Source organism: Hypomesus transpacificus, chromosome 9 (assembly GCF_021917145.1).
Source record: "Hypomesus transpacificus isolate Combined female chromosome 9, fHypTra1, whole genome shotgun sequence".
Classification (NCBI taxonomy): domain Eukaryota; kingdom Metazoa; phylum Chordata; class Actinopteri; order Osmeriformes; family Osmeridae; genus Hypomesus; species Hypomesus transpacificus.
The window spans coordinates 19,679,762-19,707,246 of NC_061068.1; the positions used below are offsets into that span (position 1 = coordinate 19,679,762).

The window sequence follows — 27,485 nt, forward strand, 5'->3', positions numbered from 1 at the left end:
TTCACACAAATTCAACCAGAAAACATCAATGGTCTGTGTCTGACCAATGGCTGTCAGACCCAGTACTAAGTGATTACCTGTCTGTAAAGGACCTAAGAGGTGTGTGTGTGCACGCGTGCGTGAAGAGGGAGTTATTAGCCTCCAATCCCTTGGGCCAGATGGCGTACGGCAGCTTAACAACAAGACATCTTCAGCCTGTTCCTCTGTGGAGCAAGTTCTTTTACACACTGCAAGGAGCGGGGAGTAAGCGGTCTCCTACCTTAAGGGACAAGGCCTGGGAGAAAGCCTGGTCGACAGGTGAGTTGAGTCAATCTTGTTGATGGGGTGTTTTGATGTTGACAAAGGCTGCATTAGTCTTCTTATGAAACCGTCAGATAAATGCAATTGGTTAGTCTAAACTATTTGGTTATGACAGACCTTGAGCACATGGGACTTTAAACTGTGGAATGAAGTACATGGACATCTTCACTCATTTTGACAGATGGGATATAGTCTTGCAGAAGTACATTTAGTAATTATTATTATTTTTTTACATTATTACATTATTGGCCCTCTTTGGTCATAAAATGTGTCATTACATACATTACAGTTCTATTTCTGCTTAGGCACCGTGTCTAAAGCCATGTGACACTGGACCTAACTGTGCTGGACCAATATGAGATTACTATTACTGTTACTCTAAATGATTCAAGATGAGAATGTCCTTTGAGTTATACAAAGCAAATTGAATATCGTGTGTGTCTTTCATTGAATTGCTTTAAATCTCAAACGGTCAATCCCAATGGTGCTCCACAGATAACTACTTTTCAGAAACTGAGGAAGTGACATCATGTGGTTGAGAGTGTGGCCTGCGGTGGCTTGTCTGCTACTGCTGTGTGTCCAGCCTCTACACGCGTCTGCACTGCTCGCAGTGTCCTCTTACGAGTTCACCGCTTACAGGATGCAGCAATTTGACCTGCAGCAGGAAAAACATGGTAAGGTCATGGGGACACCGTAGTCAATCTTGAACATATTTTATATTAATCTTTGCATTTTAGCTGGCTTGTCAAAAATAATAGGCTTGATAAGAAACACAAGATTGGATGAAAGTGTACTTTTAGTTCACGATCATGTTTTGACAAGACTCCGAAGGGGCGCACTAACTTGCCTCTGGTGACCTTTGACCCTTTTGTTGGACTGTTGAGGTTGTCGTGGAGCCATTGTGATTGCGGAGGCGCGTGCGGCGGACGACTCGAGCCTGACGCGGCGTTGCGTGATCATGAAGCTCCAAGACTTCACCACGGAGCAGTACGTCGAGGCGCAGAGGCAGAAAGCCGCCGCGGTGCTCATCCTGCTGCCTCAGAACATCTCCGCTGTGCCCCCTGATGTCATACAGGTAGCCATGTTCAGCATCAAGGTAGCGCTCGAAGCCACAAGTGTCTTCTAGGATTAATTATACTTTAAATGATGGACAGTGAGAAGTATAGCTCTGTGTATTTCCCATTTAAGTATGCTGTTTATGTGTTTATAAACCTGAAAGAAGATGTTTTCAATTCAACCGTATCTCTCTTTTGTCGTTCAAAAAAGCCCTGGCGACAGGAAAAAGGACATTGATGAATCTTGTAGTCTATTTCAACTTTACAAGCGAGCACTGTTTTCGAAAACTGTGACCTGCCTTCCCCTCCAGACGTTCATGGTGAGTGAGAGCAGAGCCTTACGCAAAGAGACCATCATGCCTGTGTACGTGGCCCCCGAAGACGAGCAGCTCCTCTGCATGTACGAGGAGGTGAAGCTGGTCGCCAGCACGCGCACCTCCTCAATCCTGGTGCGAGGTGAGGGGGGGGGAGGGGTAGAGGATAAGGGGGAACAGTCGGGGGGGGAGGGAGATTAGAATGTTTGGGGTGGGGGTGGAGGTCCGGAGAGGGGAGATTAGACAGCAGAGAAGGAAAAGCTGGATGCGTGGGGGGATGTTGCAAAGTGAGTCATGGAGTAAAGGAAAAAAGAATGGCAGAGGGATGGAGAAGGATGGATGTATCCGAAAGTTTATAGAAGAGATGTAAGGAAACTACGTATATATTTGATAGGTACGTACTGTGTGTGACAGTGTATTGAATGTGTGTTGAATTGTATTTTGCACTCCCCACTTTTCTTGCCAGTTCTTCGTAGCATGGTCCTGGCCACCGCCTTTCAGATTCTTGTGAGCAACAGCAACCCTGTCAAGACCATCACCGATAACTCCATAGTAACACTGGAGGTGAGAGAACAGACACATTGTCACATGAAGGGGTGCTGGTGTTGGCTTCTGAAGCACCACAACCAAAGAAAAGCACAGACCAAAAGCGGACCAACGCACAGCCATTGGGATGACACCATTTGAAAAAGAATCAAATCCTTTGTGAGATCATTCAATGTGATTGGTCATTGCACTTTCAGGGTGTGCTTCCTGGAGCAGGAGGAGATCCGCCCACCATTGTCATCACTGCCCATTATGACTCGTATGGACTTGCCCCTGTAAGTCTCATGGCAAACCCTTCCATATACAGTGCCCTCCAAAAGTATTGGAACAGTGAGGCCAATTCCTTTATTTTTGCTGTAGACTGAAAACATTTGGGCTTGACATCAAACGATGAATGTGAAACCAGAGATCAACGTTTCAGCTTTTATTTCCAGGTATTTACATCAGGATCTGATGCACAAATTAGAAAATATCACCTTTTTGTTCGAACCCACCCATTTGTCACGTGAGCAAAAGTATTGGAACATGTGACTGACAGGTGTGTTTTGTTGCCCAGGTGTGTCCTATTACATACATTATTCAATCAATAAATACCACTGAATGTCTACACTCAGGTTCAGATTGGGTAAGATAGGTTTTGTCTATGCAGACTGTATTCAGAGGTGAAAACAACATGAAAACCAGAGCGCTGTCTTTGGGTGAAAAACAAGCAATTGTGAGTCTTAGAGAAGATGGAAAATCAATCAGAGCCATTGCAGAAACATTGGCCATAGCCAGTACAACCATTTGGAATGTCCTGAAGAAGAAGAAAACTACTGGTGTACTAAGTAACAGACGTCGAACAGGTAGACCAAGGAAAACATCAGCAGTTGATGACAGAAACATTGTGAGAGCTGTAAAGAAAGACCCTAAAACAACTGTTAGTGAGATCAGCAACAACCTCCAGATGGCAGGAGTGAAGGTATCACTATCTACTGTTCGCAGAAGACTTCATGAACAAAAGTACAAGGGCTACACCAGAAGATGCAAACCACTCATTAGCAAGAAGAATAGGAAGGCCAGGCTGGAAATTGCCAAAAAGTACAGAGATGAACCTCAAAAATTCTGGGACAAAGTTTTATGGACTGATGAGACAAAGATTAACTTTTACCAAAGTGATGGAAAGGCTAAAGTTTGGAGAAAGAAAGGAACTGCTCATGATCCCAAACACACAAGCTCATCTGTGAAACACGGTGGAGGTAATGTCATGGCTTGGGCTTGCATGGCTTCTTGTGGGACGGGCTCATTAATCTTCATTGAGGATGTAACACATGATGGCAGCAGCAAAATGACCTCGGAAGTCTACAGAAACATTTTGTCTGCCAATTTAAGGAAAGATGCAACCAAACTGATTGGCAGAGCCTTCATCATGCAGCAAGATAACGACCCAAAACACACTGCCAAAACAACAAAGGAGTTCATCAGGGGCAAGAAATGGAAGGTATTAGACTGGCCAAGTCAATCTCCAGACTTAAACCCTATAGAGCATGCATTTTACCTGCTTAAGAGGAGACTGAAGGGAGGAACCCCACAAAACAAACAACAACTGAAAGAGGCTGCAGTGAAAGCCTGGGAAAGCATCAAAAAGGAAGAATGCAAAAGTTTGGTGACGTCAATGGGTCACAGACTTGCTGCAGTTATTGAAAGCAAAGGATTTGCAACTAAATATTAAGTCTTATTCACTTAAATATGTTTTAAGTATATCTGTTCCAATACTTTTGCTCACATGACAAATGGGTGGATTCAAACAAAATGTGATATTTTCTTAGTTGTGCATCAGATCCTGATGTAAATACCTGGAAATAAAAGCTGAAACGTTGATCTCTGGTCTCACGTTCATTATTTGATGTCAAGCCCAAATGTTTTCAGTCTACAGCAAAAATAAAGGAATTCGCCTCACTGTTCCAATACTTTTGGAGGGCACTGTATATGAGAACCGACAGCATTTCAGCACAATTCCAACATCCATTCCACACTGTGTCTCCTAACCTCAAACCAGCATCATAGATCAAAGTAAAATAGTTCCCGGTAGGAACCCTCATTATTGTAAGACGACGGTCTAAAAAAGCAGTTCAATATTAGAATTCCTCAATCTTGGGTTTCTAGTGTCACTCCCTAAGGAGCATGGTAAGGCTCATCTACTGACTTACTGCTTCCTGTATTTCAATCAGGGGACTTATAAAGACATGGTTGGGGATGTTACAGTATGGTATTAAATATGGTAATATATGACTAACACCACATCTCCTTCAAGCATGCTCTTTTAATACTATTGAACCCTTCTTTGTACTGTCATAATCCATCTGGTAGCCCCAACTCCATCTAAAATGAAATCCCTTAGATCCCTAAGAATCTATTGTATTTTGAAGGGTAGCGTATAGGGTATAGTCACAATTTTTCAGAAACATACATTGCTGTATTGTACTCTTTCATATGTTTTGATGTGTCAACGCCTGACAGTGGCTGGCCTACGGCGCTGACTCAAACGCAAGTGGGGTTACCATCCTGCTCGAACTGGTCCGACTCTTCAGCAAACTGTACAGCAACCCAGGCACCAGGCCCCAGTGAGTTACAAAAATATTTGTGACTTCACCCCTCCCCTTCCCCTCACCCAAAAAGAAAGAAAAATAGTCTTTGCATTCTTTTATGACTAAATCTTTCATTTTTCACAGATGGTGTATTATACCGTTTTCTTGTTTTCTTTACCCTTTAGTTACCACCTTCTGTTTTCCTTGACTGGTGGTGGGAAGTATAACTACATGGGGACAAAGAAGTGGGTGGAGGAGAACATGGACCATGCGGGTGTGTTTAGTTTGAAAACATCTTGTCTTTCTGTCTTTGTTTATGCCTACCTTTACAGGCACAAGGCGCTAGACCATTGTTGTTATATCCTTAACATCTCAATTCCATGTCATGTACTGTATAACTAGTTACAAGTTTGGAGAACGTTTGGGATAGAATTACGTATTCACACTGTATTTGTCATCCCTTGAAACCAATCAGAATCAAGTCTCCTTCATGACAACGTGGCATTTGTTCTGAGTCTGGACACACTGGCCAATGGGGATGAGCTTTACATGCATGTATCCCGCCCTCCTAAACCTGACACCCCCCAGCATACCTTTTTCCAGCAGTTGGAACAGGTAAGACCTAATCTTGAAAACATTTGATTTGAATAAACATGACAGGTATAAAGAATATATTGACAGTACAGTTAACTGTTTGAAATGTACAGTATGGTTCCTCAAATTGCTGAATGTGCATCCCTACCCAAAGGCTTTCCCCAAGCATGGCACATTGTTGTGGTGTGGCATGGGCTTAAACCATACTGACTTCATCACAGGTGATCTCTGCCCGCTTCCCGTGGGTGAGACTGGGCATGGTCCACAAGAGGATCCACCTGGGAGAGTCCACTGTGTCCTGGGAGCATGAGCGCTACGGGTTGCGCAGGATCCCAGGGTTCACCCTGTCACACCTGGAAGACCCCAAATCCGAAGTCAGAGGCTCCATCCTCGACACTATGTAAGTTAGATTTACATATCTAAGTCTATTTCAAGTATCGACTCTAGGTTGCGGGACTTGACGTATGATGTTGCAGTTACATACGACAGTAGGCCGACATATAAAGGTCAGGGTTTGATTCTCAGCCCTGACAGTTTCTGTTTTTACCTGTTTTTACCCTCTCTCCTTCCTCCTTTTCAATAACGTGAAACTTGACAAAAGGGTTGATTAATCAGCCTATTAAAGATCTACCTTTTTCTTTCAAGTTGGATTAGCAGTGAGGAATCTGTTTTACAGGATAACTCAAACACAACATTATATTGGTCTTATATAAATTGTTATTTAATGGCAGTGTTATATTACTATTGATCTATATCATCTCACTAGCATACTTTTTAATTCGTTTTTTCTTTTGCAATCTAGATCACAGGTGGATTTAAGAAAGTTCAAACGAAATGGCATCATCATAGCAGAATCTCTGGCACGTTTTATGTACAATCTGTCTGATAAGGTAAGAAAATAGCCTAGCATACAAAATATAGTGCTTACCCACTGACACTGGCATGTAAACCACAGTCTAGGTCCTAGACTGTGGTTTACATGCCAGTGTCAGTGGGTAAGCACTATATTTAGACTCTAGGACTTGTAGCCTAGTTGCTATATGTTTCCACTATAAGGAACAGCCTAAAAAACACCAACACAATAGGCAGTAGGTGTGTTCATTTAATCTTAATAAACATAAAGGTTTTGGTCGCTTGAGGTCACATTGCATCTCGTTCCATATTTGGTGAATTTCACAGACCCATTATCATTTTGTTTTGGGCAACATGAATAATGTGAACATCACTATAGAGTCAAAGTCGCTGAATGACCATGAATAGTGGAAACACATGACTCATTGGTGCTACCAGCCCCCCAAAAATGCTCCTTGTTTTTTTATCTTATATTCTTAAATTTCTCTCAATCTGTTTTTCTTTAGGGTTCTGCTAAAGACATTCAAATTTTCAAAGGCCAAATGGTGAGATATTTAATGTAAACTTGGATTAAGTACTACATTTTGGGGGAAAAACATGGCCTACCGTAAGCAAAGGATCTAGCAACTTAAAGAATCACAATGCTCTCTAATGTAAAATGTTTACAAGAACAACACACCCACACGCACGCACACATCAACTCCCATACCATACAAGTGGTTGTGTCTTTACGATTTCACTTGCAGGAGTTCTTGGACAGCCGTTTGTCCACCATGATGTCCTTCCTGACCTCCATCCCGCGGGCCGCCCAGCTGCTTGACAAGGAGCCCAAGCACACCCTGCTGGTGAACTCTCTGGAACAGGAGCTGAGGCACTACCTGCAGCAGGTCCACAGACACACCTTCCGCCAGGACAAACGGTAGGCACACACGTCTCTTCTAATGACCCCTACCATTCCAGAGTAGCACGGACACATACACAAAGCAGTTTATTAACTGAGTCGTAGTTCAGAGTTGAATGCAGTTGAATCTATTGACTCGATGGCCTACTCAAATGAAATGCCACCAAAGCTGTTAATTTTTACCGTCAATTGTTTTGCATGTTTGGTGCTATTTGGGAGTCAGGTGGCTGAGCGGTTAGGGAATCGGGCTAGTAATCTGAAGGTTGCCAGTTTGATTCCCGGCCATGCCAAATAACGTTGTGTCCTGGGGCAAGGCACTTCACCCTACTCGGTGTAATGTCCCTGTACTTACTGTAAGTCTCTGGATAAGCAGTGTCTACTAAATGTAAATGTATTTAGAATGGGTTAATCCTTCATGAAAGAAAAGATAATCACAACATGTTTTTTTTTTCGTCAGGGACCCTGACATCACCTTTTTTGATCAAATGCGCCAGCCAATGACGATGTACAGGTGGGAGAAGACAGGCCTTAAACATGATTAATTAAAATCAAATGTGTGTAGGCTGCTGTATCTGTTGGTCGTTCATAATATGTGTCTGTCCACAGAGTGAAACCTGCTGCCTTTGACCTCTTCCTCGGTGGCTGCATTGCGGCCTATCTAGGGATCGTTTACTATGCCATTCAGGTTTGTCAATATCCAGTCTTCCATTTTGTTCGGTACTAAACTCTTAGATTGGCTCTAAAGTGTTTAAAGCAGTGTCCTCTCCCAACCCCTGTATCTTGGACATACTGTGTTCCAGCTGCACCTTTTGAGCCCTACTGGTTGCACTTTCATGAACATAAAACACAATGAACAGATTATTATTTCTATTTTTTTGCCTTTGTCAGAACGGCGAATATCTCTACACCAAACTCAAAGCAGCAGTGAAATCCAAAAAGCATTGAGTGCTTTGATGCTTTGAAGAATGTTTCAGAAGGTGGATGAGTACCTGCATGAGTATTGTTTTGAAAAAATGGGAAGGCAATTACCTTGCAATTGGACTTGCTTCTCAGTGGACATCAAACCCAAGATGTATGGGTAAAATGTTACTTATACGAATGTGTCCTCAAATTGGGCACCGGATCATTTGTACACCATCTGTATTTTATGAATAAAATTCCTGAAACTCTTTATGATTCCATTCTTCTTCTTTGAAAATGTTACTTAACTTTAGCCAAACATAGCTCAACACATAGCTAGGTTAAGACGTGACCTACAAGTAAAGTTACTAATGCTATAATTGTTCAATGTTTGTCCATACAGTACTGAAAATACAGTCTATACCATTCTACCCTGATTTACCTGGCTTTGCCCCCTCACCTCCCTGCCTAGTGACAGCCTGTTCAACAGTCCATACATGCGAAGACTCAAATCTTCCGTTCACAAATGTACAGTAGTTCTGTCCAACGGAATGTACAAAATATGAAACAGTACATGGCTCAAAAGCATCATTCTATTCAAGTCAGGCCAGGCTTTTAGAATGTTGTTGCTTTACCTGAATACGAATGGGCTTTAATTGGCCGTGTGCAAGCCTGACGGGGATACTGATCAGTTCCTGCACCAGTACCACTAAGGGACTCTGCTGCCAGCCAGAGAATTATTGATGAATGTGACTCCAGGCAAAAAAGGACAAGAAAGGTGACCCAGGTTAGTCTCACTGTAGGGGGGCCTGTGTCGGTAATAAGGCCTGTGAGCTTCAGAGCGATGTCTGCTCAGATTGCAGTGAGAGAGAGACAGCGAATGAGTGTGAGTAGTGAAAGCCCATCTACTGTATGCGGTAGGGTGACCCGATTGTTCTACTGATTGAAATAACACTCCAAGTAAAATAAAGTGAGAGAGAGAGAGAGAGGGGGAGAGGGGGAGAGAGGGAGGGAGGGAGAGGGGAGATTTTATCCGTCATTCGAGGTGTAAGCTCGCAGTAGTGTGAGGACAGGTAGAAGGTGAAGGGGGGTGTTCACAAGATGTGATGGCTCCCCTATTGCTTAGCACGTACACGGAGGAGTTCAACTGTCCTGGCCGAAGAAAACCAGCCCAGCCCAGACCATCCTCAGCACACCGCCGGAACAACCCTCACCCCAGACCGGTAAGAGCCCCAACACTGTTGTTGCCTGATGACATATTCCGTACCCAGATACAAAAAGAAATGTGAGATCACTGTGTTCTCTATGTACATTTGTTGTTCTGTCTTATGGCTGTCACTGCACAGTACATGTAATGCTTTCAAAAATACTTCCCACTCATTTTTACATACTGTCACTACATTATGGAGATGTGACTTATTCTACTATTTTGATCCAATAGGCATTAGAAAAGCACTTAACATAATCAGTCAGTCAATAAAACAACAACAAACAAACCTCAATTATTTACAGCAGCACATTTTTTCCAATCCAATTTTGCAGCCCAAGCCCTTTAATGAACAAGAACAAAACACACCCCATTACCTCCATATTCATTCACTTCATTACTTCAGGAAAAGGCCAGGTACTCTTATGCTAATTGGAGTTTCATCGTTTGCATACATCTCCACAGGTTGAAAGCCATCTCATTCATTATTTAGCTTTTCTTTCCTCTCCCTCACCGCTGATGGGATTTAACAAGTAAACATGGAAGCTATAACCCACCCATCACCACCAGCACCACCCCCACCACCACCTTTCTCTGTCCGCTCAGTTCCTGAGCTTTGGTTGTACATGGGTTGAAAGCATGGTTAGGATTTAGGATGTTTCTTTCAAACATCACGGTAACTCTGTAAGTCTACTCCAGTAGCAGTGAAAGTTCCTTTTTTACCTTCATCATCTCTACAGGCAACAAGAAAAAGCTAAAAGGCAGCTAAAACCATGAACGATATCCTTTCGTCTGAAATTCAACGATGAGAGTATCATCCCTTAATTGAATGCTTGTAATCTTGAACTGATTTCCCCGACCATCTTGTCCCTTCCCTCCAGGAAGGAGAGGCTCAAATTGACATCAGCTACCATGCTCTCTGCATATTGCTGCCTCTATTCATTTTACATAGCCTCAAGGCATCACCTCGGCCTCCTTCCATCCATCTTTACCACCCTGGGAGAAAGAGAACAGGTGTCTAATTTCCTCTCTCCTTTCTTATCTACTCAGGACTTCCTCTTACCCAGGAAACTGCAGACAGGCCACAGGTCATCTCGCTCAGTGTTTCAGGCAAACGCAGATCCCGTGAACATCGGACGGTCTCTTTTCCCTCCCATTCGACACCTCTCCTTCCACAACCAAGGTACTGCTGCAAACTCAAGAACACAATAAAGTATATTTCTATTGAATGTGGAATCTTCATTTGTTTTACCTTTGTTTATGTAATAAATCGCTGCTGTTCTTTTTTCTTTACAGAACGTTTAGTGTTGTCAAATCTTTAACCCCAACCCATGCATTCTTTTCCCAAACTTCTTAGATGATACAGTAGAAATCTAGTAGAGTTTTTCTTCTCCAACTTACATTGAACTACAGCCATGTCTAGATGTATTTCATCCCAATTAGTGTAGTCTTCAGTGTGAATGCATTATTTGTATGGCAACCCTGTCTTGTGCAGGTCCTCCACCAGATGGCACAAGAGTACGCTCTCTCAGTGCAGCACATGTAGACAAAAGAACGAGGGAGCCATCCAGAGTACATTTGCTGCCCTCTGCAGGATGGATGCACAAAGTACAGATGACTGAACCTTCAGGGAGAGACAGCCGATTGCAACCTCCCTTGAGAAATACACAGAGGTAGAGCAGTGCACTGTTTTCATGCTTTTGAAACGTTTCCCTTCTACTTATTGTCTGTATTAATTCACTGATTTGACTGGACCCAAAGAAGTGAACCCATATGGATCTTGTGAGTTTCCAAAAAATTGGTTTTTCCATTGTCCCTATCAAAGTGAAAGTATTTTCGAAAACAATTTCCGCACATTGAACTGTTTTAACGCATTCATGTTACACAAAAGCTTTGAGTTGGTCATTTATCTGAACAGATATAAAGGTTGTAGTCCATGTTGTTTACAGTCAGAGGGAGTCCTTCAGATCCTCACAGCAGAGGCCAATCCGGTCAGACTCACAGCAATATCCTGCTGACCTTAGCTCCCGTTTATCATCAGGATCCAGGTGAGAGATTCTGTGTTTGACCTAATGGTAGTGTGAACATCTTTTTTTAAATCTACATTTTTGCATGAATGGATATTTGACAACATTGAGAATGTTTTGTTCATGAGAAAACGAACAAACATATTTATTGTTTTGCTAAAAAAGTTTGGTAACACAACTTGTGTGTTTGATTCCCTTGCCACTTATGCAAAATATCCATGTAGAGGCTACATCCGTATGAACACTGTACGTTCACTTTTCCCAGTGCTGGATACAGCTGTTTTCATGTAGTGAAACCGTACCAGGCTGGATCCTACATCATTCACCCGGAATTTGTTTCTGAGTCTCAACGCTAAAACAACCGATCAGTGTGTCTTCTTAAATAAAGGAATGTGTCTGATTATTTGAAATGTGAGTTTTGTTGTGAAATACTGTTGTGAAACAACAATAATATTTTAGTGGAAGCATAGGCTACATTCTAAAAAAGTATTGTTTAGAATAGAATTTCTAAGAATAGTCGAAACCTTTAGAAGAATCCTGAAGTTTTACATTTAAAATGTGAATTAATAAAACGTTCCTAATTTATTTTTCGACTTATGAAATATACCATTCATAATATTGCATTGGGTAGACTTATTTTGCGGTGTGTAATAGAGTAAACGTGAACCGGAACATAAACCACATTTGCCAAACATCTCTTCAAGGAATCTTGCCTGCATACGCTATGCAACAAGATACCTCTTCATGCGCGTTCTGCGCCCAGCGCAGTCACGAGCCAGCAAAGTTTTTGTATTGCAGATAGAAGATTGAAGTTTTGCTGCTCGATCGGTAAGTAAAGCTTATGAAGAAGGCCATTCTGTTTAAGTAACGTTTTAATATTTGTTTGTTTTTTTCACACAAAGGTCAGACTAAACAACCACCGACTTGAGCATAACATGACTCAACAGAGTTGTGTCCCACATGAACGCAAACCAGTTTAGGCAAATGTTGTTTACCACACTCGAGTTCATGTTGACTTGAAAATATTTATGCAAGTAAAACATGTGGTTATTAAACGATTTCCTTATTGATACTGTATACAATATCCTTGATTAGTCGTCTGAAATGCGGGTTTTGGGTTTTAACGTTAGCGATAGCCAGTGGTATATGTTTACATAAGCTTGATCTCGTGCATGGGGAGAAGCAACTACAGAGGTAGGCTATTGCTTCCATCTTTTTGTCTGAACTCGTTGTGTACAGAAGGGTTATACCCGAGTGTTCTCTGACTGACTCAAATACTATTAAACCAGTTTAGTTTACAGTTTCGACGCTAAGGTGAGTGTCACTCAAGTTACTGTCTGCAGATCAAAGTTTATGCAAACAAGCTGATAACAAATCAACGGATGCGGCAAAGGGCCATTCATGCCTTGATTTGACATGTTTTTTTTTCAATCTCAATATCTAAAGTTGACTCGAGCTCTCTTTGGTATGTGTGTCTGTGGAAGGGGGCGGGGCTAGGTAAATTAAAGCAAGACTGGTTAAACACAGTTACATTTATGCATTTAGCAGACGCTTTTATCCTAAGCGACTTCCAAGAGAGAGCTTTACAAAAGTGCTCAGGTCACTGATCATAACAACGAGCATTGCGGGTAGCCCAAACATGAAGCATACATTGTGAAAACCAAATAAGTCCCAAAGGGAAGAACCATAAGACCATGTAACAAGATATATCTAAAAAACATGAACCTCAAAAGTGCAAGGGTGTGCTTGTGGAAAAAAACAGAATTATACGATAAGGTTGCTAATTAACTACTGCGTTATTATCCCAGCCATGACGGACAATGTAAGGATAAAGGCCCAAATAAGCAGTTAGAAGCAGCACACCAGCACAAGCAACATTTGTGTGTGAGAGCGACAGCAGAACCTTGGTCCAATTCACCTTCAATCAAATTAATCTCGCTGTGCTTCAGTAGCTAACATCAGCCATACTTGTTTTTTTGTATCAGCAAGTACAGTTTGTCAGCAGCGTAAGATAAGTATGTGTGTGTTTGTGTGCATATTTTTAAGAGATGAGTCGGCAAATGGCCTTGTTCTGCCTTGTCCAGGCTTGATTATTCCACCTACCCCCTATAACTGAGTGGGCTTGTTGCTTGGGTTACAAAACTCTCTGAAGTTGCAGTGAAGTACACAAGGGTGCCACATTGGCCATTAGTTTGACTTGGAGGAACAGAGTGTTTTGTATATGTGCAATCTCCTCACTGTTGGCAGAACATCACAACTAAGGGTCCAGATGAGGCCTGAATACTCACTAGAGCTCAACTACAAACTATTTGTGTGCACTGCATACAAATTAGTCTGAGACAAGCTAATGTTTAAAATAGGATTGTTGCCATATCAACCTCTTAAAAGCACTCTGGGCTTTATTCAATTACGTCAAGAACCATGGATAGCCTACATTTATCCCCAAACAACATTTGTTTTTTATTTTTGAGTCTTACATCAAAACTAGGTATCCACCCACGTTCAAGTGTTATGAGTTAGCCCAAACTATGATAAGTGAGTCATCTCTGTCTCATGGATTGTTATGGCAATTCTGTCTCGCCTGTTCTCTCACAAAGATATTAAGAGATCTCAGTCTGGTTCACTGCTGAATTTTTGTCTGTAAATGTTCAAACATGCAATTTTCAAAAGCCTAGGTAGGCTACTATTTAGAACTATATCACTATCCAACCTTTCTGCCATATAGTGCCTTTTAATGGAGCTATTTTATGCTGAATATCTGTTTTGAGATGTTATTTTACAAGAAGCCTTTGGTTTATTTATTGTGGTGTCTAAGCAATGACTTACACTTGTAGGATGTTTGGGGCTGTCACTGTTGTTGAACTGACTTTGCTGTGCGGCCTTAAATCTAAGATCCTGTTATCTTATTTCTTCTCCAACAGGTAAAGAGATGAAACCATTCTGCTAGAGGGCAACATCGCATGAAAGAAGAAAAACAAAGAAGAATTCCTTTCGAACCATCTTCAAGGTCATGCCTCAGAGAAGTGCCAGCATACTGACAAAAGAACTGTGTATCACAGAGCTTTGTGGGTGATCTCTGGGAACTGCAAAAAAGGGTCTCTCCTGGCTGTACCCCAAGGATTGACATCAGTTAAAGGATTGTTGAAACCTTACTTTATTGGTCGACTCAACAAAAGCTGTCATGTACCAAGTGGTACCAGGAGGTGCAGGGGGCACTATTACCAATGTTACCCCCATTAAGCAGAAACTGACCCGGGAAACTCGTCCACTAGTGGGAGCTGGGGTACTGGGTGTGGTGCTGGTGATTGCTGCTGTGACCTCATGGTGTTACTACATTGCCTCGCTGCGCAAGGCTGAGCTGTTGAAGACTGAGTTGCTGGATCTTAACAAGGATGGCTACATCATCCGCAACCAGGCAGGATCTATTGTCTTCAAAATGGCCTTCAAGTATGTACTGTAGGCTTCCTTCTGGAATTGAGTTTAATGAGTTCACAAACGTTCTGGGTCTATATATATGTACCGTATTTTTCGGAAATAAAACCGCGGCTTGTACCCCGATTTTTCAGTTTTCTTGTGGTTGTACGGCTTCTATTTCGAAGCGGCGTATAGCCTGGTTTTAGAAAAAATAGTGGCTTTGTCACAAGATCTCTATGGACCGTGCAGCTAATTTAATGCTCAACACTGGATCGGGCGCTTATTGAAAGAGGAATTATTTACTGTGTCTTCTCAGTTACACTATCAGGTCTTGGAAATATAGTGATTTGCTAAAGTAGGCAGATGGCTAGTAGAACATAACATTTCATAATAGTTTGAGTAAATCAAACAGCTGCAAGACCCAGAGAAATGTTATATACAGCTAGCAAATCAACGTTAGCTAGCATCTCTAACGACATTGACTAATTCAAGTTTGGTAGGCTATCCTCAGGATTTGCAAGCTGGATAAACGTATACTATATCTAAAATAATTTTGTAGACAACAATGGATTTTGCCACGCATGGACATACTATCCACAACCGAAGTGTCAGGGAGTCAGGTGGCTGAGAGGTTAGGGAATCAGGCTAGTAATCAGAAGGTTGCCGGTTCGATTCCCAGCTGTGCCAAATGATGGTGTGTCCTTGGGCAAGGCACTTAACCCTACTTCCCTCGGGGGGAATGTCCCTTTACTTACTGTAAGTTGCTCTGGATAAGAGCGTCTGCTAAATGACTTAATGTAAATGTGTTACGGCATGCTATAAGATCGCATTGCTTGGTATCATTGTTCCTGTATAAAGTGGGCATATATATCAGTGCGGGTTAAAATCTGATTTACAAACACAAAGCTCCCATTCTGGTGGGGTGGGGGTTATAGAAAATGCGGCTTGTTTTCCGAAAAATACGGTAATCATAATTCAACTCACGTTCAGCCAAATCCTTTTAGTTGGTGTTTTATGAATGACCATAATGCAATTTAACATTATACAACACAAGGTTCAGAACTGGTTTCTGACCTAATTACAGCTTGTGATGCTACCTAAAGGTAAACTTAGTGGTGAATGTACAATTCAAATGTATCTAGAAATCAAAATAACAATTATTTTATGTTGAATTTTAGGTCTGGGACCCTGGATCTGGACTCATGTACCAAAGAAGGGGAGATTCTAAGATGTGGGCGCACAATTGATGGTAAACTCATTTTCTTCATCCAAACGGTACGTCCCAAAGACACAGTCCAATGCTACCGTGTGCGTTGGGAAGAACTGGTTCCTGATCGACCTGTGGAGCATGCAATGACTTACAACGATTCCCATTGGTATGGTGGTGCCGAAACAGCCAAACAGCATTGGCCTATCTCTATTGAAGGGCAACAGGCTCCAAAGCCTTTCGTCACCAGCGACATCTACTCCAATCGAAATGACTTTGGTGGAATCTTGGAGCGCTACTGGCTGTCTTCCAATGCCACAGCAATCAAGATCAACGACTCTGTGCCCTTTCACCTCGGCTGGAATGAAACGGAGAAGACCATGTACTTCCAGGCCCGGTACCATGACAGCCCATACAAGCCAATCCCAGGGCCGGGGGAGACGCAGTTTGCCGAACTCAGCTATAGAGTTTGTGTAGGATCAGATGTTACTTCCATCCACAAGTACATGGTGCGCAGATACTTCACCAAGCCAAACAAGGTACCCTCCAAAGCCATGTTTCGACATCCAATCTGGTCCACATGGGCACTCCATAAGAAAGACATTGACCAAGAGAAACTGCTGATGTACGCTGCCAACATCAACAAGCATGGCTTTAATTGTAGCCACCTGGAGTTGGATGATAGATACACCAACCGCTACGGCGAGTATGAGTTTGACACAACCAAGTTCCCGAATGCCTCAGCAATGTTTCAGAAGTTGAAAGCGGATGGTTTTCTAGTCTCCCTATGGACGCACCCCTTCGTCAACTATGAATCCGAGAACTTCCACACCTGTGTGGAAAAAGGACTTTTTGTCCGAGAGCCTACCGGCCTATTGCCCGCTTTGGTTCGATGGTGGAATGGTATTGGTGGCATCCTGGATTTCACTAATCCGGACGCCCGTGATTGGTTTGCGTCCCACTTGCGGTCCCTCCGCTCCAAATATGGGGTGTCATCCTTTAAACTGGATGCTGGCGAGACAAACTACTTGCCGTGGAAGTTCAGTACGAAGATTCCCCTTCGTGACCCAAGCACTTTCACACGACGATACACAGAAATGGCAATTCCCTACAACGAGCGTGCTGAACTCCGCATCGGCTATCAATCCCAGAACATCTCTTGCTTCTTCAGGCCCATCGACAGGGACTCGGTTTGGGGCTATGAGCTAGGTCTCAAATCCCTTATTCCTACAGTCCTCACCATTAGCATTCTTGGTTACCAGTTCATCCTACCGGACATGATTGGCGGGAATGCTTACCTAAACCGCACAGAGGGAGGGCAACGTTTACCAGACCGTGAACTCTACATTCGCTGGCTGGAGCTGGCCGCGTTCATGCCCTCCATGCAGTTCTCGATCCCTCCCTGGGAGTATGATAAGGAGGTGGTGGAGATTGCCCGGAAGTACACGGCTCTCCACGAGAGCCTCGTGGCCCCGCGTGTTTTGGAATTGGCGGGAGAGGTGCTGGACACGGGGGACCCCATCATACGCCCCCTGTGGTGGATCGCCACTGGGGACGAGAACGCTTACAAGATTGATTCTCAGTTCCTGATAGGGGACGACCTCATGGTTGCTCCAGTCCTTGAGCCTGGGAAGCAGGAGCGGGACATCTACCTCCCTGCTGGGCGTTGGCGTAGCTACAAGGGAGAGCGCTTTGATATTAAAGAGCCTCTGCACCTCACAGACTATCCCGTGGATCTCGACGAAATTGCTTACTTTGTCTGGGTTTAATGTGGTGTACGTCGTAGAGGAAACGGTTGTCCGTCTCCACTAAAACGTATGAGACAACAAGCTTATTGGAGAGGGTTAATGCACACCTCGGCAAGAACTGTGGTAATGGCAAAGTCTCTCTCCGAGGCATGAAGGTCAGAGGAAGGATTTTGTAGAGAATAGAGAAAGCAAAAATAACAGGGCCAACACGTGTTACCATATCAGGATTCCTGACTCCAGTACTCGTTTCCACCCAGTGCCTAGAAGGCTGCTGCTCAGCCTACAGAATGTGTTTTAGGCCTGACTACTGGTAGCAACTGTTCTAAAAAGGACTGTCCTTGATACATTATTTATTACAGTAGGTACACATTAATGACTACAAAGATAGAATGTATGAACAGATAATAAGGCAACAGGTGATCTTTTAATTGTAATCAACATAAGCACAGGAAATCCTTGATTTATCCCGCAACACAACAACAATATGGGTGACTCAAAATCAATATTAACAACAAAAAGCATGTTAGATTTGCTGAAGGACAAAACCAATCATTTGATTATGAGGTGATAATGTTTTCCATGCATGTGCCATAAATGTCAGCCTTGTTATATGGTGTTGTAGTAGGTAATAAGCTAAATGGGAAACACATTTTATTTGAACACCATACCTAATATTATGATATCCCCTCATCGCAAATGGTAATTGTCCTCCAATATGTCCCATTCAGAAGACATATTGGTGGTACCAGCATCTTTTAGAAAGACAGATACTCAAATTATCATATTCGTTTAATAAAGCTTTTACAATAACAAAAGTGTACAATACGTGATAAAAGGGATGATGAATACTGTGAATTTTGAACATTTTGATTGTTTTGTATTTTTGCTTTGCTAATTTGCATTTGACATGAGTCTATACTTAGCATTCATGCTCAGCGATGGCTTTCGAAGACCTATGTTTATATTGTATTTTAATGTAGGCCTCAATGTGTACCTCCACAGGCCTAGCTTTTGTAACCTGAGTTTGGGATTCGCTAAGGCATGGTACTTGATGGTGTCTTGTCTGAAGTAATTTTCTTCTTGACATGGCTTATTCATAGCAGATATGGGCTGAAGAGGTAGATATATGATTCCATCCTGATGGAGGAGTTTGCTGACCTTGTGATCTTTTGATTCAGTCAAAACAAAAATAAGAGTATGCTGACGAAGGGTTAAGCTTTAGTTTTTCCACATGAATGGACTTTTCCTACTGCTGAGAAGCCACACAATGTTATTTGATAAACACAGCCATAAACTGTAATGAGTGCAAAAACATAACCAGTATGCAGGGGAATGTGTTTATTTTACTGATGAAGCCAATACAAGGATAATATATTACTTTGTTTTGGAAGATCAAAAAGGACTAACTATAGACTTGATAATTTTACTTGGGGATCTAGAATGTTGATTTACTTGGAAAAGGGTGCAGCCATACCACCATATACTGTAAATGCAAGCTCAAGGTTGTTGTGAAATGTAATAACCTTGTATGCATTCAGTTGGTTGAGGAGATAATGCTTCTTCATGAGATTGTGTCGATAGTGACACTTCTTTGAATGAAGGGAGTTGGAGGACTGCTTTTATTATTTTTGTCAAAAGCCTAAAACACAAATATCAGGGATCAAGTGTGTATGTATCTTCGGCCAAATATTTTACAATAGTTGTTATACAATAGCTCATCTTAAATAGGTTTTGAGTGTTCATTTCTTCATTGTATAACCCAACAAAGCTCATGTTGAAAGTGTGTAGATATCTTAATATTTTGTCAGAATAGCGGATTTCACGTACAGTATGTCTCATTGAGCAATGGACGGAGTGTAGTCTCTAAAAATGAAACAGTAACTATGGTTACTACTATAGTGTTAAGTGAAGCTACTTAAAAATGTGATCTAACTGAGTTGAATGAGACCCTACTGCAATGTTCCTATATTTGTCCTGTCAGCATTATTTTTATTCGTAAAAGTACTGCTTGTTTGCCATGTAGATTTGTACACCACTAGATTTGTAAAGCATCGGCAGAATGTTTTTAATAGTCTTTACTAAACCTTTGGTAAGAAATTGACCTTTGGGCCACTTTACTTGGCATGTTTTGTATCTATGGATACAAAACTATTGTATCTATGGATACAAAACTATTGACAAAATGTCAGCAAATGTCAACAGCAGCTCTTCTAATATGCAGCAACTATTCAAGGTGTAAGGGTTAGTGTGGGGATATAATGTAGTGGTAAATGGTTGATTGTCTGATGAACAACATGCATCCACTGTTATTCGCTGTCCAAGCCCTCTGTACCCTAAAGGGAAACCGTTACCCATTGCAAAGAAATAACAATAAATCTGCATGCTATTGCCAACCATTTCTGTTGTGGACGTCTCTTTGCATTGCTATTATTGTCAAAGAGTTCATGGTGAGAAAAGGATTCAAGGTAAAGGTTTTCATTACCCATTTCTCAAAAGAGATGATCGTAAACATCAACAGCAGCCCTTTCTTATATATCCGAGTGTGTGACAGAAAGTTTTTCAAAGCTTTACTTACTTGCTGAACTGACAGGGAGAGTTCATGAGATGCCTCTGAACTTCAGGTCGACCAGATGCTCTCTGACCACAATCAACAGTCTTCTCACCTCCCTGCAACCTTGTCTGAATTAGCAATTTGAGAAAGCAAATTTATCTAGGGACACACTGTTGAATGAAACCCGCCTTAGGGAGAGAACTTCTGGCCTTTTGGGTGCTCGGCTCATCATTGGGTGATGATGGCAAAGTGATGAGGCAATACAACAGGTTACATGGAGGCTGCCCCGATCAATAAATCATTTGCTAGCCCGGGGCACAGGGGCAAGGGAGCATGTGATCAAGCTAGATGGCTAGGGTGACCACAACACTGAGCAAATGAAAGTGATAATCCTCTTGATAAATTAGAGAACAGAGAAAAGGTATTGTTGGCGAGGCCAAAGAGCGTTCACCATTCATGATGGCGGGGGGGGATCTTTCTCCAACTGATGACCGGGATGAATTCTTTGCAGCCAGCACTGCACACAATCATGCCGCAGAGCTGCTCCACTCTGTCTGTCAATGGCTTCTCTCTCTCGCTAACATTGATCTGGACTCACTGGGGGAGACACGCATGCATCGATTAGCTGTCTGTGCGTTCCAAGGAATCAATACAGTTTCTAAGTTTGCTTTGTACAATGATATTGTTTTGCCCAGTTCATCTTTTTAATTGTATGGATGATAGACAGGCAATATTATTTCTAAATAAGGGGGGAAGGGGAAATGTACCTTAAACAGGGTCTTTGTGTCGTGGATCCAGTTTTAAAATGAAGGCAATGGTATTCTGAGCAATGTATAATTGTGGCTTTCAGCTTTAGGGCTGTTGCTAAGTAGTTGCTACAGCTCAATGTTTCTGTGTTTACAGATCGTTCCATAGCCCACTACATGATTCAAGGGTAATTATAAATGAAACAACAGCAGATTTCTTAACAAGCCATACTGTACAACAATGGCATGCTTTTCATAATCATCCACAGTCCAAATAGTCAATATTATCTTACATTATAGCCGTCTTCAGTGTTAAAAAACAAAGATAAAGGCCCCAACATGTTTCGGTGACTTTGCATGTGCTGCTCTAGGGTACCACTGGAGTGCAGTGTAGAATCATGGCTGGAGTCTGGCTTCAGACAGACACCGTGGACCAAGGTCCAGATGTGACAAGCCGAGCAAACCCCCCCCCAAAAAAACACAACAAAACAAAAAAACACACACACACATTCATACACACACCAAGCAGCTCGGAGGACACAAACCTGGCAGAGCCCCCTACCCACCCTCCCCCCACCTGTGTGCCCACCTGTGTGCCCATCTGCGGAGGAGCGGCGCCAGTTGTTCTGGTCGTGTGCCAGTGTGTCTCAAGTACCAACCCAGAGACCTCCACACCCCCCTTTTTGGGTGGCTGTCTTTCTGACTGAATTTCATGGCTCATGCCCCTCGGCGCCCGGCTTCACATGGCAAGCTGTGGATGTATCCCACTCCAGAAAACGGCCTGTAAAAGTGATAACAATGTTCCGAGTACTGTTTTCTGTCTGGGAGTTAGGTTGTGGTCATTCTAAACATGTCAGATCGGTGTCCTTTTGCTTTCAAATCAGGAATGCAAAATTCATAGACCGTTCAAATGATGACTGACATATTATGTGAATACAATTTGGCTCAAAACTGACGACGTTTTGGCTTGGTATCATTTCATCTTCATTTGCACTTTAATGTTGTGAAACTCAATTACTGTCAATGATTGTAATTTAGACCACATTAAACATCAGTGGCTCATACCAAAGATTTATCTATAACATATTCTAACAAAAGTGTATATGAAACAGAGGGAATATTGCATAAACTTCTGGCCTGAAACACATTGATTTGCTCGCAGCAGGGTCTGGAAAGTCAGTCGAACTGCAAAGTCCGCCCTAATTCATGATAAACAGACCACTCATTTATCACTGATACGATAAGTGGAATAATTTTTCTGGAGCCCTCCTAGCTCACTAATATCCAAGTCACGCAGACTATAATTTCTAATCCCAGACTAAAGAGCCAAGTTAACGAGGCGTACACTCCCCTCTTTTCTCTTCCCGGGAAAAGCTCACTCCTTAGTTAATCTCAATCAAGATCTTAACTTAGAGCTCCAACTCTGTGAGTAATAGTAAAAAGGCCTTTGCAGAGATCGGTCGACCAAACGGAGTTGTAGGAGGCTCAGCATAGCCCTGTTCATATTTATTGGTATATGAGGTATGACTTGGGGCCTAAGGATCCAATCTCGTTCGCTTCATTTATAGCAAGACCCCCTGCACTGATATGAAAAGGCAGATAATGTATGATGATATAATGTGTGATAATGAAGATTATCGACACAGTAGGCCAGTCAGAATGATGGAATTGCTGCTGTAATGTTCAGATTAGCGCTGACTACGTATGTTTGCTCTCAGGACCAGATATTCATGAGGGATGATTTTGATGGCTCTTGACCTATTTTCTGTGAATCAGTAAATCATGAGTGACACACTAAGTATGCATGTGATTGAACACATTTTATAAATTCACATTGCGGCATGTTCAGTTAATGATAATTCATTCTCTCAAAAAACCTTTTATTTTATGTATTTTAATAGTAGTACAATAGTCCATGTGTGCAAAGCATGCACAGAATCAACTTTACATTACATATGAATGAGCCATATTTGTGAAATATCTGGTTATTACATTGAAGGTGGTTATGAATCTTCACATCAAGGCTGGCCATGTATGAAAGGCAAACTGGTTAACAATGACCTTTTACAAGTCAAAAAGAACCACCATTTGAGAGATATAAAATGATAAGGGAGATAAAGGTTTAAAATGTGTCAAAGCTAGCTTGGGTACCTTTGATTTCATGTGAGGAGTGGCGTTTTGTGAAAACCTCGGGGGAAATAAAGAACCTGTGGCCGCTGTTGTCGGGGGTTTTGAGGCGAGAGCGCTTAAATCCTTAACCCAAGGTTCTCACGCAGCGACTGGAGTGACCTCACATCTGGCGCTGCTGCTTTCCGTCTGAGGGGAATACATTCGTCCTCGCCAGGTAACAAATGAACCTGACACTCTGGAGACTGTCGGGCCCTCGCATCTGTTTATCTTTTTCACCCCCCTGCCTGTCTCTCTGCAGCACCAGACTGTCAAGCCCCACTCTCCAACCCCCCTTTTTCCATTCCGTGTAATGCCTATGGCCTCCGTGGATTTAAGGTGATGCCTTTTGGGCTTGGTGGTGTTTGCAGAAAAAGTGGACTGTCTACGCCGTCCGTGTCTTCCAAAGTCAGCTTTGCATGGCAGTTAAGCTTTGATTTGGCGTGGGGGGGGGGGGGGGGGGCGGTTGACGAAAGATGAGAGAAATTGGGAAAGAAACAAAAATGTGTGAAGAGGGTTATGAAAAGGATGAGTTGCTTTGGTTGATAAAAGATGCGCAATCTACCAACGGTGCCGAGGTTGGGGGTGGCAAGAGGTGGGACAAGGCTGTCTGTCTCCGAGGGAAAAGGGAGTATAATTGAAACATTGGATTGCTGCTAGGGGGCGTGCTTCGGTGGTGATTGATGCCGTTTTGGAATACCCCTGGCCTCTTGGGGTGCAGGGGTGGCTTACCTGGGGGATGAACGAGGGGTGGTGTGTGTATGCATGTGCGTCGGGTTGGGCGAAAGGAGGAGAAGGTGCTTAGGTGGCTTATCTAGGTTTGTGAGGAAAAATTGGTGCCATCCATCACGCGCAGCGTTTAACAAGCGGCAAACGCCGGGTGCTGCCCAACAAAGGATTCTTATTTAAGGCGGTGAACCGTCTAACACGTGAGGTGCGGGGGGACTGGCGAAGGTCTATCAATCAGCCAGTCAGCTCCTTTATTTAACAAGCAAGGGGCATGGACCCTGAGGGCGACTCTTCATATTCCGGCCTGTTGGGCTCGCCGTCGTCCTCCCTTGGAAGGAGGGGAAAAAAGGAGTTTGGAGAGGAGTGTGAAGGGAGGCAGACAGACAGGGATGGAGGGTAATAGGGGAAGGGGGAGAGGAGGAACACGAGGGGGAGATGTGTAAGGGCTTTGGTGGACGGCTTCCACTGGCGCTGCCGCTCTTCATCTTGCCGGACGCAAGGACCTGGAACTGTGGCTTGATGGGATTTTTCCCTGCCCCGTGGCCTCCACACTTTCTATCCGACCCCCCCACCCCCCACTGGAGACCTGCGGGGCGGCACAGCGGCTGGATTCTCGGTGACACGCCGACACGGTGTACAAAAACCCGGGCAGCGCTGCAGTCCGTCTCCCAGATTTGGAACTGGCTGCTCTGTGCTCAGTGGACGGGTGCACACCGAGGAGCACTTCTTCCCCCTGTAGGGGACACGCCACTGATCTGAGGTCTGCTGTGTGCTCAATGGAGGGGCGCAACGCCCCCAGCGTGGCAGCTCCCGTCCAATCACCAATTCTCTGAGAGACTGAAGTAGAACCGGGACCTAAGTATTCTGCAACCCTAATGATGTGGAGAGAGGGGAGGGGGAGGGGGGGGGGGGGAGGGTGCCCAGCCTGTGCTGAGAAGAAAACTGTGATGGAGAGGGAGAGGAAAAAGCCATGACTGTGGAGATAGATAGTTCATGTTCTTCTTCACCCAGCTTGACCGAAACCTCCCTCCCTCTCTCTGTCAAACTATTCAAAGTTGCTCAATGGTGTTTTTGTTTTCGAATTTATACTTTACTTACACACTCAAAATAGCTGTATCACTTCCTACTAACACACCAGATGCTATGGAGGGTATGTGCCGGATAGTAGTAAATAAACAGACCCAGATCCAATAAACTGCACAATTCACATCCAGAAAAACTTTATAAAGCACATTTAGATTTAGGCCGAGAGACCCAAAATTCATTGCCTACGTTATGCAGGTTCATGAATGTATTCAGAGGAGAAGGATGCTTCTTTTGTGAATGTAAATACCATCACCCTGCCAAGTTTGCCTTCACGGAAAGCGCATCTTCCCAGCTACCAGTAGTCCTGCAGCCTGAAAGCATAATTCACTGTGAAGCCCAGGATCAAGGTCTGCTTTCAATCCCCTTTAGCACGATACCCCTTTCATCCCCAGACTAAAGACTATTCCATTTCTCCTTCTATTTATTTATCATATGGATTTTTTACCATCCTGTGCTCCAATAAAACACCGCCCACATAGACACCGAGGAGTAAACAGCATTGGAAGTGGAGGGGGGGGGGGGGGGGGGGGGGGGGGGGACAGAGTGGCTGGGCCCGCTCAGACACCCAATCAATTCTGATCAATGTTTTATAACAGCAACATGCTCCTTTTTCCCAACCCGGAGAGAAGAGACGAGAGAAGCCGACGAGCTGTTCCTGTTCTGGGAGGAGGACACTCCACTGTCACCTTATCTTCGACGCCCCTCACGCGCGAGCATGACGAGCGTTGGAATCACCATGACCTGCCTGCCCGTGATAGATGTCGTGCTATAATCCGCTACATCCATAAAAACCGCAATTGAAACAAATCAATACTTACAAGCATAATTGTATCCTATTTCAACCATGCTCGTGGTCGAGGGAGCTCCACATGGCACGCTGCCCCTTTTCTGGCCACGCTGGGCTCCACTTACGGGCCATTGTCCTTTTGGTAGCTTACTTCTTTACCAACGCTAACGCTAACCATCTTAGCATATCTAAAATGACTGCCCATTTTAGCATTGGCAGTTATCTGAAAGCGTGCCGCAGTCCACCCACTCTGCCAGTATTCAAATCGAAAAATGCCATTTTGGGCATAATCGCTGAAATGAACATATGTTGCTAGGCATAACCCTCTCCACACCCTCTTTGCATCCATGTCGGTCTTTCCCCTTGTTCTTCTGTCTTTTCTACAGAGACTCGACCGTCGAAAACAAATGAGAAGAAGTTCAAACCAACTAGAATGGCTTTTCTCCCAAACTGGCTGAGCCCAGCCAGACAAACCCATTAGCATAGTCTGTTCTCTCTAGACGCCTCTAAATTTAACGGATGCGGCCCAGTAGTGGGCGAGGTGGGCAGACGGTCGACTGAATAAATAAACAGAAACCGTCTGAGGGTGACACAGGGGCCCCCACCTGCCCGCCATCAATCAATATTACAGCATTTCTCAGGCAGGCCAATTGCCCTTTTATGGGCATGTGAAATGATCAAACATCTGTTCATAACCATGCCTCATATAGATGCTCCGTACATACAATATCGAAGTCTAAATGATGATGTCAGTGGACGGTGTTTGGTTTTGAAACCTTGTTGCCGATATTACAATGCAGAGTTAGTTTTTCTGCAATCATGGATGCATGACATTATGCAGTTACAACATGGTGCTATCCGGTTTTTATCTCTGTGGCCCTGAGACAGTAATACCTCTCTCGACTGGTCTACCTCTATCTCTCACTACAGCCAGATGGAGTACCATTTTAGAACATGTACTTTACACATGATGGCACTGAGAATAGTACCATTCCATTCTGGTAATGGCATTTTCTGTGCTTTACTCTGCTCTGTCCTGACACTCAATGTTTTTCTGTGGCAAACCTTTGTCTGTGCATCCAAACAAAGTGTCTAACTGGAGATCTCTGGAAGAGGAGTATGATTAGAGCTGGGAATTTCAAAACCCCTGAGCTGTATTCCAAATTGAGCTCCTGTTAATAGGCGGATTGTCCCTCCTCCCGACCCACCCCACACACACATACACTCACTTGTGCACACACACACGCACACACACACACACACACACACAAACAGACACACATGCACACACATGGATACACACTCTTTCATTCCTCTTCCCTCGTGCTCGGTACACACAAAAACACACTTTCATTTTGTTTCGCTCACAACGACACACACACACACACAAACCCGGGCCCCTGCTGCTACCCCTGTCTGTGATGGGGCAAAGCCGATGGTTCTTCTTCTTCACCGTTGTCTTGGAAGCAGGCTCCCAACGCACTTCATTAAGCATCCTCTGGTACTTAAGCATGGATCTCATAAACAACAGCAACCAAGCGCACCAGCAGTGCCCAGGAGGGGAGCTGTCTAAGGGCCCTCCAAAATGTCTGGATCAATAGGCCTAAAATGGAAGCATGCATTCTTGATTAGATTTTTGTGCCTCGTTTTCCCTCGGTTCTCCTATTGTCTCAACGCCACAAAAGAGTTGTGTTGTTTTTCCTTGTACTTACGATTGTTCTCAATCCTCTGGATGGTTCTGTTGTGGAGCTAAGTGACGGGTGTAGCCTTATTTAATGTTGAGGCGAC

At 43.4% G+C, this 27,485-nt stretch overlaps 2 protein-coding genes and 2 long non-coding RNA genes across 5 annotated transcripts; 3 read left to right on the forward strand and 1 right to left on the reverse strand.

The window, feature by feature from the left end:
• Positions 1-248: 248 nt before the first annotated feature.
• Positions 249-8,438, forward strand: zgc:109965 (Nicalin-1-like). Its single transcript, XM_047025604.1, has 16 exons — positions 249-297; positions 796-974; positions 1,185-1,375; positions 1,667-1,811; positions 2,136-2,233; positions 2,413-2,490; positions 4,715-4,818; positions 4,968-5,056; positions 5,258-5,397; positions 5,598-5,776; positions 6,179-6,266; positions 6,735-6,773; positions 6,975-7,147; positions 7,587-7,640; positions 7,736-7,814; positions 8,018-8,438. Exons 2-16 carry the CDS (start codon positions 830-832, stop codon positions 8,072-8,074), a joined length of 1,659 nt encoding a protein of 552 aa, XP_046881560.1. The 5' UTR covers positions 249-297; positions 796-829; the 3' UTR covers positions 8,075-8,438.
• Positions 1,275-10,723, reverse strand: LOC124471202. The gene is made up of 5 exons (XR_006956497.1): positions 10,638-10,723; positions 10,300-10,425; positions 2,124-2,227; positions 1,513-1,801; positions 1,275-1,361 (listed from the first exon to the last, which is right to left on the reverse strand). It is a non-coding gene; the product is annotated as an uncharacterized LOC124471202 (long non-coding RNA).
• Positions 10,661-11,656, forward strand: LOC124471201. Its single transcript, XR_006956496.1, has 3 exons — positions 10,661-11,018; positions 11,186-11,284; positions 11,529-11,656. It is a non-coding gene; the product is annotated as an uncharacterized LOC124471201 (long non-coding RNA).
• A 307-nt stretch (positions 11,657-11,963) lies between these two features.
• Positions 11,964-20,028, forward strand: myorg (myogenesis regulating glycosidase (putative)). Of its 2 annotated transcripts, none has more exons than XM_047025100.1 (3): positions 11,964-12,091; positions 14,185-14,710; positions 15,856-20,028. In XM_047025100.1, the coding sequence occupies exons 2-3, from the start codon at positions 14,445-14,447 to the stop codon at positions 17,651-17,653; spliced, it is 2,064 nt and encodes a 687-aa protein (XP_046881056.1). In that variant the 5' UTR covers positions 11,964-12,091; positions 14,185-14,444; the 3' UTR covers positions 17,654-20,028. The 2 variants fall into 2 exon arrangements, with proteins under 2 accessions (XP_046881056.1, XP_046881057.1); XM_047025101.1 differs by lacking the exon at positions 11,964-12,091 and adding an exon at positions 12,382-12,457.
• Positions 20,029-27,485: the final 7,457 nt, after the last annotated feature.